Source organism: Salmo salar, chromosome 29, assembly GCF_965601325.2.
Source record: "Salmo salar chromosome 29, fSalSal1, whole genome shotgun sequence".
NCBI lineage: Eukaryota > Metazoa > Chordata > Actinopteri > Salmoniformes > Salmonidae > Salmo > Salmo salar.
In genome coordinates this window covers 24,422,409-24,437,406 of record NC_138319.1, presented here as the reverse complement: position 1 = coordinate 24,437,406, position 14,998 = coordinate 24,422,409, and the positions used below count along the sequence as shown (strand labels likewise).

The following is a 14,998-nucleotide window of genomic DNA, read 5'->3' as shown; positions in this document are numbered from 1 at the left end:
TTTACAGGAAGTGGCCTGTCTGACCATTTCTGGAACTTCTTTGCCATCTCTATCTTTTACTAAGGATCTCTGCTCTAACGTGACACTTCCTACGTCGTCCATAGGCGCTCAGAGCCCGGGAAAAACCTGAATGTCGTCATCCCAGCCCCAGGCTGAAACACATTATCGCCTTTCTCAAGTGGCCGATCAAGGGACTGTGGGCTTAGGCGCGTGACCTGGCTGCCCCCGTCTTTGTGATTTTTTCCTCTGTTTGCCGAAAAGGAGATTCCCGGTCGGAATATTATCGCTTTTCTACGAGAAAAATGGCATAAAAATTGATTTTAAACAGCGGTTGACATGCTTCGAGGTACGGTAATGGAATATTTAGCATTTTTTTGTCACGAATTGCGCCATGCGCGCGACCCTTCTTTACCATTTCGGATAGTGTCTGGAACGCACGAACAAAACGCCGCTATTCGGATATAACGATGGATTATTTTGGACCAAACCAACATTTGTTATTGAAGTAGCAGTCCTGGGAGTGCATTCTGACGAAGACAACCAAGGTAATGAAACTTTTGTAATAGTAAATCGGAGTTTGATCAGGGCTAAACTTGGTCGGTGTCTAAATGGCTAGCCGTGATGGCTGGGCTATCTACTGAGAATATTGCAAAATGTGCTTTCACCGAAAAGCTATTTTAAAATCGGACATATCGAGTGCATAGAGGAGTTCTGTATCTATAATTCTTAAAATAATTGTTATGTTTTTTGTGAACGTTTATCGTGAGTAATTTAGTAAATTCACCGGATGTTTGCGGGGGGTATGCTAGTTCTGAACGTCACATGCTAATGTAAAAAGCTGGTTTTTGATATAAATATGAACTTGATTGAACAAAACATGCATGCATTGTATAACATAATGTCCTAGGGTTGTCATCTGATGAAGATCATCAAAGGTTAGTGCTGCATTTAGCTGTGGTTTAGTTTTTTGTGACATTATATGCTAGCTTGAAAAATGGGTGTCTGATTATTTCTGGCTTGGTACTCTGCTGACATAATCTAATGTTTTGCTTTCGCTGTAAAGCCTTTTTGAAATCGGACAGTGTGGTTAGATAAAGGAGAGTCTTGTCTTTAAAATGCTGTGAAATAGTCATATGTTTGAAAAATTGAAGTTTTTGTATTTTTGAGGAATTTGTAATTCGCGCCACGCCTATCATTGGATATTGGAGCAGGTGTTCCGCTAGCGGAACGTCTAGATGTGAGAGGTTAAGGACTTTCATTGGTCCTCTCAATTTGGTGGCGCCGATAGCTGCGCCAGGCAGACGGGCCACTCGGGATGGGTCGGAAGACATGCAGGTCACTCGGGCTGGGCCGGAGGGCAGGAGGGCCACTCGGGCTGGGCCGGAGGGCAGGAGGGCCACTCGGGCTGGGAAGGAGGGCAGGAGAGCCACTCGGGCTGGGCCGGAGGGCCGGAGGGCCCCTCGGGCTGGGCCGGAGGGCAGGAGGACCACTCGGGCTGGACCGGAGGGCAGGAGGGCCACTCGGGCTGGGCCGGAGGGCAGGAGGGCCACTCGGGCTGGGCTGGAGGGCAGGAGGGCCACTCGGGCTGGGCCGGAGGGCAGGAGGGCCACTCGGGCTGGGCCGGAGGGCAGGAGGGCCACTCGGGCTGGGCCGGAGGGCAGGAGGACCACTCGGGCTGGGCCGGAGGGCAGGAGGGCCACTCGGGCCACTCGGGCTGGGCCGGAGGGCCGGAGGGCCGGAGGGCCCCTCGGGCTGGGCCGGAGGGCCGGAGGGCCGGAGGGCCCCTCGGGCTGGGCCGGAGGGCAGGAGGACCACTCGGGCTGGACCGGAGGGCAGGAGGGCCACTCGGGCTGGGCCGGAGGGCAGGAGGGCCACTCGGGCTGGGCTGGAGGGCAGGACTGGTGCAAAACATACTGTGGAAGGAAACTCTCTCTCGCCCATGTTTAACCAATCCAATGCGTTTTAACGTTAGTACTGCCTGTAAATGTAAGAGGAATCAAGTTAGCTACCTTGCCATTTTTTTCCCTGTTAGCTAGTGACAGTTAGTGATAGTCACTGGTGAGATCTCTGTTATCTTGCCTTCCTCTTCTGCTCGAGGCCCTCCGGCGATGTACGCAATTTAACGGTTGTAGCTGTCTCTGGTTGTGTCAAACGGAGAGGTTTTATTTTTCTTTCTCCGAATCTGGCTTTAGCTTTTGGTTGGGTCTTTTAGCTATTATGACCCCTATGACCCCATTTCCGAAAGCTAAAACTCTCCCGAACACGTATGTGTATTCCATTTCCCTCTACGACGCAAGCTGCACAAGACTCGTTAGAAAGGACTGTGACAAAACCACAACTGAAAAGAGTGCAGAACTGTTTTTCTACACATTTATTACCAATCTTCCCATATCATTTCCTGAACAATACCTTCCGGATGCATTTTACTCACTTTTTGATGCAAATAAAAATGTATACTCCTTTCCCATATTAAATACATTTGACATATTTTATTATTAGGTTTATGAACATACATGTAAACACTTGGTTGCAAAGTATATCTGTTCTAGAATGTTTAAAAAGGCAATAACGAAATATACATATTGGCTTGATATTGCAAAAGAAAATATCCGATATAGGTAATTTGCCCAGAATTTCCACATCAGTGCATCCCTAACTACAGTGTCTTCAGAAAGCATTCATACCCCTTGACTAATTCCACATTTTGTTGCATTACAGCCTGAATTCAACATTGATTAAAACCTGTTATGGCTTGAATCCCGTTAGCGGGATCGATATGACGACAGCCAGTGAAAGTGCAGGGCGGCAAATTCAAAACAACAAAAATCTCATAATTAAAATTCCTCAAACATACAAGTATTATACACCATTTTAAAGCTTTACTTCTTGTTAATCCAGCAACAGTGTCTGATTTCAAAAAGGCTTTACGGCGAAAGCAAACCATATGATTATGTTAGGTCAGTGCCATCACACACAAAAACACAGCCATTTTCCAGTCAAAGAGAGGAGTCACAAAAAGCAGAAATAGAGAGAAAATGAATCACTAACCTTTGATGATCTTCATCAGATGACACTCATATGACTTCATTTTACACAATACATGTATGTTTTGTTCGATAAAGTTCATATTTATATCCAACAATCTCAGTTTACATTGGCGCGTTATGTTCAGTAATCATTTGCCTCATCAGAGAGCCACATCAATTTACAGAAATACTCATCATAAATGTTCATGAAAATACAAGTGTTATACATGGAACTTTAGATAAACTTCTCCTTAATGCAACCGCTGTGTCAGATTTCAAAAAAGCTTTACCGAAAAAGCAATAATCTGAGTACGGCGCTCAGACACAAAAACATGCCAAACAATATATCCGCCATGTTGGAGTCAACAATCGTCAGAAATAGCATTATAAATATACACTTACCTTTGATGATCTTCATCAGAATGCACTCCCAGGAATCCCAGGTCCACAATAAATGTTTGTTTTGTTCGATAAAGTCCATCCTTTATGTCCAAATACCTCCTTTTTGTTCGCGCCTTCAGTTCACAAATCCAAATTCAGGACGCGCATGTCAGACGAAAACTCCAAAATGTCCATTACAGTTCATAGAAACATGTCAAACGATGTATATAATCAATCTTTAGGATGTTTTTATCGTAAATCCGCAATAAAGTTTAAACCGGAGAAATCCTTTGTCTTCAGAAATGCAATGGAACGGAGGTACCTCTCTCTCATGTGAGTGCTCATGCCTGAGGCTCATGCCCTGCTGGCAGTGTTCTGACTCCAGTAGCTCTTATTCATCCCCACTTCACAGTAGAAGCCTCAAACAAGGTTCTAAAGACTGTTGACATCTAGTGGAAGCCTTAGGAAGTGCAACATGACCCCACAGACACTGTAGTTTGAATAGGCAATTAATTGAAGTCCTACAGACCACTTCCTGTTTGGATTCTTTCTCAGGTTTTTGCCTGCCATATGAGTTCTGTTATACTCACAGACATCATTCAAACAGTTTTAGAAACTTCAGAGTGTTTTCTATACAAATCTACTAATAATATGCATATCTTAGTTTCTGGGAGTGAGTAGCAGGCCGTTTACTCTGGGCACGTCAGTCATCCAAGCTACTCAATACTGCCACCATCCATAAGAAGTTAAATGTATTTGTTTCCCATCCATCTACACACAATATACCATAATGACAAAGTGAAAATCTGTTTTTAGAAATGTTTGCAAATGTATAAAAAAAAAACTGGGATTGTACAATATTTGCACATTATTCTTTAACCCCTGGTCGGGCTCATACGGGACGGACATCCAGCGAAAAATCCTATCGCCATTAGCATAACGAAATTTAATATATTTTTTTAATTCAAATATAGGACTATGTTATATCGTTTTATAGATACACCTCTCCTGAATCGAACCACGTTGTCCGATTTCAAAAAGGCTTTACAGCAAAAGCAAAACATTAGATTATGTTAGAGGAGTATATCGTAAAAGTAGCCACAAAGCCATTTTCCGACCAACCACATGCATCACAAATAACCAAAAAACAGCTAAATGCAGCACTAACCTTTGACAATCTTCATCAGATGATACCCCTAGGACATCATGTTACACAATACATGCTTTCTTTTGTTCGATAAAGTTCATATTTATATATAAAAACAGCATTTTACATCGGCGCGTACATCGGCGAATACATTTTTAAAATATAATATTGTCATTCTAAGATTCATAGATGAATATCTCTTGAAAGCACCTGTAATGCCAGATTTAAAAATAACTTTACTGGATAATCACACTTTGCGATAAAAGGGGATGCGATACTCAGAAAATAGGCTACCGTTACAGGTCAGCGCCATCTTGGAACAATCGCATATCAAATCTAGTCTTGTATACTATTGTCAATAATCCCTTACCTATGATTATCTTCATCAGAAAGCACTTCTAGGAATCCCAGGTCCACAACGAATGTATTTTAGTTCGAAAAAGTTAATCCTTTATGTTCCAATAGCTTGTTCTTGTTAGCGCGTTCTGAAGGCTGCACCAAAAGTTCCGTCGTGCGCGGGACTCCACTTTCGAAAAAATTATTTTTTTTCCATTTAGGTTCGTTCAAACATGTCAAACGTTGTATAACATAAATCTTTAGGGCCTTTTTCAACCAGAGCTCCAATAAGATTCAAGGGGGACGATTGCATTGTGTTTCAAAACGTTTCAAAAGGGGAGGGTAGCCAGGGGCGCCGGCGTCATAATGGTGATGGCCCTCTCCGTGTGACCACGTTCCACTGCGTCTCATTCATTCAGTTTTCACAGTAGAAGGCTCAAATCACTTTGTAAAGACTGGGGACATCTAGTGGAAGCAATAGGAAGTGCTCAATGAACCATTGCTCACTGTGTGATTTACAGGCAAACTGATGAAGTTGAGTCCGCAATTCAGAATTCCACTTCCTGTTACGATCGGTCTCGGGTTTTTGACTGCCATATGAGTTCTGTTATACTCACAGACACCATTCAAACAGTTTTAGAATCTTTAGGGTGTTTTCTATCCACAAGTAGTAATTATATGCATATCCTAGCTTCTGAGTTTGAGTAGGAGGCCGTTTAAAATGGGCACGAATGTTTTTCAAAAATCGCTGTAGCGCCCCATCCTAGGCGAACGACAAGAGGTTAAACAATTCTTCAAGCTCTGTCAAGTAAGTTGTTAATCATTGATAGACAGCCATTTTCAAGTCTTGCCATAGATTTTCAAATTGATTTAAGTCAAAGCTGTAACTTGGCCAGTCAGGAACATTCAATGTCATCTTGGTAAGCAACTCCAGCGTATATTTGACCTTGTGTTTTAGGTTATTGTCCTGCTGAAAGGTGAATTTGTCTCACAATGTCTGTTGCAAATCCTCTAGGATTGTGCCTGTGCTTAGCTCTATTACATTTATTTTTATCCCAAACAACTCCTTAGTCCTTGCCGATGACAAGCACACCCATAACACAAGCCACCAAAATGCTTGAAAATATGAAGAGTGGTAGTCAGTGAAAGTTATTTGCTTTGCCAAAATGTTTGCAGTTTTACTTTTGTGCCTTATTGCAAACAACATGCATGTTTTGGAACATTTTATATTCTGTACAGGCTTCCTTCTTTTCACTTAGTCATTTAGGTTTGTATTGTGAAGTAACTACTATGTCGTTGATTCATCCTCAGTTTTCTCCTATCATAGCCATTAAACTCTGCAACTGTTTTAAAGTCACCATTGGCCTCATGGTGAAATCCCTGAGCGGTTTCCTTTCTGGCAACTGAGTTAGAAAGGACGCCTGTATCTTTGTAGTGACTGGGTGTATTTATACACCATCCAAAGTGTAATTAATAACTTCACCATGCTCAAAGGGATATTCAATGTCTGCTTTTTTTACCCATCTACCAATAGGTGTCCTTCTTTGCGAGGCATTGGAAAACCTCCTTGGTCTTTGTGGTTGAATCTGTGTTTGAAATTCATTGCTCGACTGAGAGACCTTATGTGTGTGGTACCGAGATCAGATAGTCATTCAAAAATCATGTTAAATACTTATTGCACACAGAGTGAGTCCATGCAACTTATTATGTGACTTGTTAAAATGGATTAATGGGATCGGTGTCCCTAAACCGGGACGGTTGTTGCTCAATATGCGATAATGTGACTATAATGACGTTGTAAACAACAGCCAATTCCCGGGACATAGACATGTCTTATATGGGCAGAAAGCTTAAATTCCTGTTAATCTAACTGCGGTGTACAATTTACAGTAGCTATTACAACAACAAAAATACCATGCTGTTGTTAGAGGATAGTGCACAACAACAAAAAACTTTTATCACACCAACTGGTTTGATACATTCACCTCTGAAGGTAAATAATGTACTTACTTCTGTCTCTAACCCATGCCTGGCCTTGGAATGTGCAAACGTAAATGTTTTATTACCATAGCATTTTTGTATGTTCTCTATAGTTATGTACTTGAAAATGTATACATTTACCAATTTGGCACATTTGGGCAAACGTCTGGCAAACTTGATACAAAATGTTGTGTAGTGATGCAATTCTTCACATGATCAGTCTGAAACTTTGCACACAGACTGCTGTCATCTATGGGACAACATCTAAATTACACCTAAAATCCTATCTAAGTGTATGGCCTTTCTCTTGCATGTCAAAGATGATGGAACAAAAAATAAATAGAAAACACATGTTTTTTTTTGTTTGTATTATCTTTTATCAGATCTAATGTGTTATATTCTCCTACATTAATTTGACATTCCCACAAACTTCCACAAAGATTTTCCTTTCAAATGGTGTCAAGAATATGCATATCCTTGCTTCAGAACCTGAGCTACAGGCAGTTAGATTTGGGTATGTCATTTTAGGTGAAAATTGAAAAAAAGGGTCCTATCCTTAAGTGATTTTAAATTCAGGCTGTAACACAACAAAATGTGGAAAAAGTTAAGGGGTGTGAATACTTTCTGAAGGCAGAGTAACTAAAACCAGACAAAAAGTATAGTGGTTCCTCCTTGAAAAGTTGTGAGCTTACACCGCGGGACTTAGAGGTACCCAGCGTCACGGCTTCATTGCTCCAGACCACCACAAGGGAGAGTTAGAGCACTCAGTATGCATTTGGGTCCCAAGGTTTTTATATGACCAATCATATCGAGTGGTTCCAATGATGAATTTGACACGAGCCACCCCTCCCTGGTGACTTTCTTCAGCAAAGATGGCTGACAAAACATTACGGGAGGCAAATGTAAGTAGTTATAACGTCATAACGAGTCAAGCAAAAAATGTGCAATTGAGAGGAATATGTTAGTTAATGTAGAGACAAACGATTGTGCATATTTTTTCTCTGAATAGAAACACCATAATATTAATCAAATTAATTAAGACACATTTCTTAAAATCAATCCCATATACTATGTTATTACAAAAAGGGTTTTAAATTCTCTGGTAATGCCAATACGGAAGTACTATCAAATGCTTCTCAAAGATGCTCTCTGGTGGTCAAACTAGCAATAACTTGCAGTAACAGAAGAAATGGCTGAGAATTAAATGACGGGCCACAGAATGCTGAGGCAGCACACAAGGTGTGCTTCAGTATGACGTAACTTTTAAAGGAGGAACCACTGTATGTAGAAACTATAATGATACCTATTTTCAAACAACTGCCCAGTTTCTGGGCCGCAAATTGCTTTTGACACACAAACCGGTCCCAAAAAAGTCTGTTGAATTGTATAATCCAGATGTGCCCCTCGAGCCAAAATGATTGCCCACCCCTGTAGGTGGTGATGCAAAGACCTTTACTAATGAAGGGTATTTCAAAGGTTTTCAGTTAGCCTTTTTATTCTGCTTCGTTCAAGGGGAAGGGTGGGCTCAGACTGGCATCTGCCTGTGGCCTCCAAATCAAAGTCCGTCCCTAGTGATTGTGATGCACAAGCTAGGTCTATTTTAAACGTCGGCCTCTCCTGATTCAGTAGCTTGAAAACACCTTAAAAGCTTGAAAACCCCATTGAAAACCCTATTAGTTTTGTCACCAAAGCCCCATATACTACCCACCACTGCGACCTGTACGCTTTCGTTGGCTGGCCCTCGCTTCATACTCGTCGCCAAACCCACTGGCTCCAGGTCATCTACAAGACCCTGCTAGGTAAAGTCCCCCCTTATCACCACTCACTGGTCACCATAGCAGCACCGACCTGTAGCACGCGCTCCAGAAGGTATATCTCTCTGGTCACCCCCAAAGCCAATTCCTCCTTTGGCCGTCTCCCCTTCCAGTTCTCTGCTGCCAATGACTGGAAAGAACTACAAAAATCTCTGAAACTGGAAACACTTATCTCCCTCACTAGCTTTAAGCACCAGCTGTCAGAGCAGCTCACAGATCACTGCACCTGTACATAGCCCATCTATAATTTAGCCCAAACAACTACCTCTTCCCCTACTGTATTTATTTATTCATTTATTCTGCTCCTTTGCACCCCATTATTTCTATTTCTACTTTGCACTTTCTTCCACTGCAAATCTACCATTCCAGTGTTTTACTTGCTATATTGTATTTACTTTGCCACCATTGACTTTTTTGCCTTTACCTCCCTTATCTCACCTCATTTGCTCACATTGTATATAGACTTATTTTTCTAGTGTATTATTGACTGTATGTTTGTTTTACTCCATGTGTAATTCTGTGTTGTTGTATGTGTCGAATTGCTTTGCTTTATCTTGGCCAGGTCGCAATTGTAAATGAGAACTTGTTCTCAACTTACCTACCTTGTGAAATAAATAAAAATTAGATATTTGCCCAAAGTTTTGAGAAAAAAACTCCAACTGAACATAGTTAATGATGGTTTTATTTTATTTTGGAGTCAAAGATAATAGTTTCAGTATAGTTTTAGTTTTTAAAACGGGTTAGTCAGCTCGAATCCCCGAGCTGACAAGGTAAAAATCAGTCGTTCTGCCCATGAACAAGGCAGTTAACCCACTGTTCCCAGGTAGACCGTCAATGTAAATAATGTAAATAATATATATATATATATATATATATATATATATATATATATATATATATATATATATATTTTTTACAATTTCTTAGTTATTTTATTTCAGTTTACTAAATTGTTTTTTCAAGATTAGTTTTTGTTTTAGTTTCAGTTTTAGTTTGCTCTAATAATCTTGGTTTGTTTCAGTATATTCACAGTTCTAGAGACAGTGAACCCAGGATAGAGGGGCTGAGTGAAAGTGGTTTGGACTCTACAGAGGAGGGTCATTGTGTCAGAGATGCTGTAGAAAGACAGAGTTCCTGCACTGTGGTCCAGATACACTCCTACTCTGGTGGAACAGGAGACAGGTATGACAATCTGTTTATCATTGTGATAGAAAGAGCAACCAGAAGCATCACACTCCAAACACCAGGCCTGTTTACTGCTTCTAAACAAACCCTCATCAGGTCCTCTCCTGCTGATCCCTTTATATGAGACAGCTATATCAACCCAGTCCCCGCTCCACTCCACCTCCCAGTAGCAGGCTCCAGACAGACCCTCTCCACACAACACCTGGGGGTAGGTGGTAAATCTGTCTGAATGGGCAGGATAAAGCTGGGCCTTATAACGCCGTGTCACCTTTCTGTTCCCCTCAGACAGACACAGACAGTTAAATGCCGTGTTGGGATCCAATGTGAGCTGACAGTAATCTGAGGATGAAGAAAAAACAACAGGTGAAATGTATGTGTGCATGCAGGTGTGCGTGTGTGTAGTATATTAAAGTGCAATGTACAGTCCCAGCTAGCACATTTGGTTCCTTGGAAGCTGTGTGAACGTAAGTTTTTAGTTTTATCATAGCCGGAAGGTAGGGAGGGGCAGTTCCTCTTGCTGCTTCGTAGGCAAGTACCATGGTCTTGTTGTGGATGCGAGCTTCAACTGGAAGCCAGTGGAGTGTGCGGAGGAGTGGCGTGACATGGGAGAACTTGGGAAGGTTGAAAACCAGGCGGGCTGCAGCCTTCTGGATAAGTTGCAGGGGTTTGATAGCACAAGCGGGGAGCCCAGCCAACAGAGAGTTGCAGTAGTGTAGATGGGACATGACAAGTGCCGGATTAGGACCTGGATTGTTTCCTGTGTGAGGTAGGGTCCTACTCTACTGATGTTGTAGAGCATGAACCTGCAGGAGCGAGTCACTGCTTTGATGTTTGCAGAGAAAAACAGGGTGTTGTCCAGGGTCACACCAATGTTCTTTGCACTCTGGGAGGGGGACACTGTGGAGTTGTCAAATATTATGGAGAGGTCTTTGAGTGGGCAGGCCTTCCCTGGGATAAAGAGCAGCTCCATCTTGTCGAGGTTGAGCTTAAGGTGGTGGGCCAACATTCAAGCTAAGATATCTGCTAGGCACGCAAAGATGTGTGCCGCCATCTGGGTGTCAGAAGGTGGGAAGGAGAAAACAGTTCTCAGCGTGAACAAAACTCTCTCTATCCTCTATCTTCTTAAGTGTGTTTAAGTATGCTGGCCACGCCCACTAATTGACCACACCTGATATTAATGAGTGCTTTTTTATGTTGAAATAAGGTCTGTTTGAATAGACAAAAATGAACAGGTTTGTATAAGTTAAAAAAATGAAACACAACTGTCCTGGTGGTGTAGTGGACTAATTCCATGAATAGAGAACAGAAGATCATAGGTTTGAGGCTCACTGACTCCGTGCCACAATAGAAAAATAAATGCATGATTAATGCCTAAGCAAATGACTATCCAATGTGTCCTATCTGTGCTTGGAGTTCTAAACAGTTAACCCAAACTGAGCTAGCAGTGTTATTAAAAGTCTTATTGAAACATGTTCTCAGAATGTTATTTAATTACCTTCAAATATCAATAATTTCAGTTCTCAGAAAGTTAATAAAACCTCCCAGGAAAACTTTCAGCGAACCATAGTAAAACATTCTCAGAACTTCCTGCAACCTAGTAATTAAAAAATGTTTTTAATTCCATTCTCAGAACGTTTAAAAAACACTCAGTTTTACCGGTTAGGAAATGTATGGCTTCATTCCCAGAACCAATGGGAAACCAAAAACTTACATTCCCATAACTTCCAAGGAACAAAATGTGCTAGCTGGCAAGCACTCATTAAGATCAGGTGTGGCCAATTAGTGGATGTGGCCGACACACCTGAACACACTTAACAAGATAGAGTTTTGTTGATGCTGATAACGGAATGTATATGTTTTGAAATAACACTCGTAGAATGTTATTTGAACTTTCTTAATGTTTTCTTGTGGTTTTTATGTAAAGTGTCGATGTCGATGTGCCAACTTTTGTTTGGTAGTGTCCGAACCATTTGGGCTACAAACTAACTTGCTCTACGACCCCCACAAGTGTCACGGCACTTGTCTGAAGGCAACCGGTACCACTTTTTTTTAATGAATGAGGAAACACGTAGAAATCCGTATGCTGAAGTACTGAAATTCCCACCTAAGAAACATGGTTCTCAGAACATTATGTGCTAGTTGGGTATCCTGCACCATTCTCAGAATACTGTGGAAAGATCGTATGCAAAATAACCATGCTCTCACAAAGCTCTAAGAAACGTATGGTTCTCAGAACGTTATACGCTAGCTGGGGTATATTCTTTACTCACATTCTAAGAACTCTTCCCTGGTCTTGGGTTCAGGCCTTGTCTTCTGACAGGTGGTGTCATTCCAATGTGATACTAGTCCTCCAACTGACAGTGTAGACTGAGTTGTGTCAAATGATGGAAGACAACGGGGCTCAGAAGGTGGAACAATGTGGACTTTTGTCACTATGGAAACATAGGGAATTAAATGTCACTGTTTCAATAGTGATCATGACAAAAACATTACAGAAAGTCAAAGGGCTCAGTAGTTGCCTAGGTTACCTACCTTTTACAGAGATCTTGGCAATTTCCCCAGAGCAGATTTGTCCTAATTGGCTTTTTAGCTCAGCGACTGATTTCCTTACATCCTCAAAGAAGACGTGGTGGTTGACAGTGATGCTGAGTAAGTGTTCAGATCGAGGAGGGACACAGAGAGCCTGGAAACTCTACAGAGACATAAAAAAACAGAACAGATGATTGTTGAGAAATACAAACATTTCACTTTCAGCAGTAACACCTGATGCTGGGGACAGAGAGATCGTGATGTCACCTGGAGGAATTGGATGTTGTCTTCTGTGTTTGAGAGCTGCTCCAACTCAGCCTCTCTCCTCCTCAGCTCAGCCATCTCCTGGTCCAGTTGCTTCAGCAGTCCTTTTGCTCGACTCACTTCAGCCTTCTCCTGGGCTCTGATCAGCTCTTTCACCTCAGAGCACTTTCTCTCAATTAAGTGGATCATCTCGGTAAAGATCCTCTCACTGTCCCCCACTGCTGCTTGTGCAGAGCGCTGTTAGGAAACAAACAAAGAGAGGAGGGGTTCCATTTCAACCAGTTCATTCACTCAGCTCTCAGAAGAACTCCAGACAACCTGTTCCCCACTGTGGGGCTCAGTGGGATTGGAACATGGCCCAGCACTGGGCTACTCACTGGCTTCAGTTTTACTGTAGTTTACTTTAAAGGTGACTATCTTCTAAGTAAATACATCCAAATGGTCAACAACACCCACCCTGAGTGACTTCACAGCCTGTCTCACATCCTGTATCTCTTTCTGTCTCTTCTGGATTCTCTGTTTGATTTCCTTCTGTTTCTCTCCCAGCTGACTCTGGTGGGAAAAACAAATGTCAGTCCATTGTTCATGTGTACAAGTGACTCTGTCTTACTGAGAACAGATCAAACTTCATGATAGGTCAAAGTCCATGACCTATGGAAGAAAAGTCACATGCGTGTCTGTATGCGCATGACCGATCATTTGCTATCCCAGGTCTCCTGTGTGCCAAAACGCACATAAGCCTGCAAAAGCACTCAAAGCCTAGGCATTAGCTCAGGGAGCCAATGCAACTCCTCATGTCTCAGTCAAGGTTGTGTTGTAATCGAATCACCTCTGTTTCATTCATGTGTGCATATGTGGGAAGGGAAAGGGGATACACATAACTGAATGCATTCAACCGATATGTGTTTTCCACATTTAACCCAACCCCTCTGAATCAGAGAGGTGACAGTGGCTGCCTTAATCCAGGATTTACTTAACTCGGTCCTGGGTCCCCCCCACCCACCCACCCACCTTGCCGGTTCAGGGATTCAAGCCAGAGACCTTTCAGTTACTGATCCAACGCTCTTAACTGCTAGGCTACCTGTCAGCCTTAGGTTATTGGGTGTGGGCTAACTTCCTTTTCAATGTCATACAGAAATATATGTGCAGTGAATAATATTCTGTAATTAATAGTATTCTCACATTGATACTGTGAATGAACAATTATTACAGAGTTGTTGTCCTTACCTGTCTCTCAGTCCTTTCTGATTCAGCTGAGACTGTATCATGGGCTTTATGTTTATCCATTGTACACAGATAACAGATAAACTGCTGATCAGTATGGCAGTAAATCTCCACCAGTTTGTCATGATGAGAGCAGATATTCTCCTCTAGTTGTGTAGAGGCTTTGACCAGCTTGTGCTTCTTAAAGGTAGGAGATTCATAGTGAGGCTGGAGGTGAGACTCACAGTAAGAGGCCAGACACACCAGACAGGACTTAACAGCTTTGAGTTTTCTCCCAGTGCAGACATCACACGCAACATCTCCAGATCCAGCATAATGGTGAGCAGGTGTAGCAGCTTGGAGTCCTGTCTTCTTCAGATTCTCCACCAATTCTGCTAGCATGGTGCTTTTCTTCAGAACAGGCCTTGGGGTGAAGGTCTGTCTGCACTGGGGACAGCTATAGACATCCTTCAGATCATCCTGATCCCAGCAGTCCTTAATACAGCCCATACAGTAGCTGTGTCCACAGGGAATAGTCACCGGATTATTCAGTAGATCCAGACATATTGAACAACTGATTGAATCCATGGCTGCTGCCATTGTGGTGCACACACTAACAGACTGAGCAGCAGAGTATTAAAGATGATCATTTCTCAAGACATGTTTGTGCTTATAAGTGGGAACATTTCCTGATGTGTTCATACTTTGCACCTGTAGGTGATGTGGCATTGGACAGAGACCAGGACGAGGGTTGTAATTGGACTGAGGTGCCTGTGGAAGTTCCATTCATGGTACGTATGTGTGCCAAGCAATACTCTACACTTCCCAATTCTCTTGACGCAACACCTCAAAGTACATAGTTACTTAAAGATTTATTGAGGAAGATAATACGGCTCATAAAGGGACAATTCAGGAGGACAAAGTCACAAGGCGGCAGGATGGAAAGTCAAGGGAAGATTTTAGAATATGTGAACTGGAGTCCTGGGCTGCCATCTCACTTGGTACTGCAGTGTCATGACGTTGGCCTGTGGGTAAGGTTTATGACCCCCCATAAATACCTTTCTCCCTTCCCCTCTCTCTCTGACTCTACTGAAGGACTTTTGAATAGCATTTGTTAAATATAGAGAGTCTGG

The 14,998-nt window shown here is 42.3% G+C and overlaps 1 protein-coding gene across 1 annotated transcript; it reads right to left on the bottom strand.

The window, feature by feature from the left end:
- Positions 1-7,214: 7,214 nt before the first annotated feature.
- LOC145865775 (E3 ubiquitin/ISG15 ligase TRIM25-like) lies at positions 7,215-14,541 on the bottom strand. Its single transcript, XM_082970751.1, has 6 exons — positions 13,890-14,541; positions 13,119-13,214; positions 12,666-12,899; positions 12,402-12,561; positions 12,140-12,301; positions 7,215-10,208 (listed from the first exon to the last, which is right to left on the bottom strand). The coding sequence occupies exons 1-6, from the start codon at positions 14,463-14,465 to the stop codon at positions 9,673-9,675; spliced, it is 1,764 nt and encodes a 587-aa protein (XP_082826877.1). The 5' UTR covers positions 14,466-14,541; the 3' UTR covers positions 7,215-9,672.
- Positions 14,542-14,998: the final 457 nt, after the last annotated feature.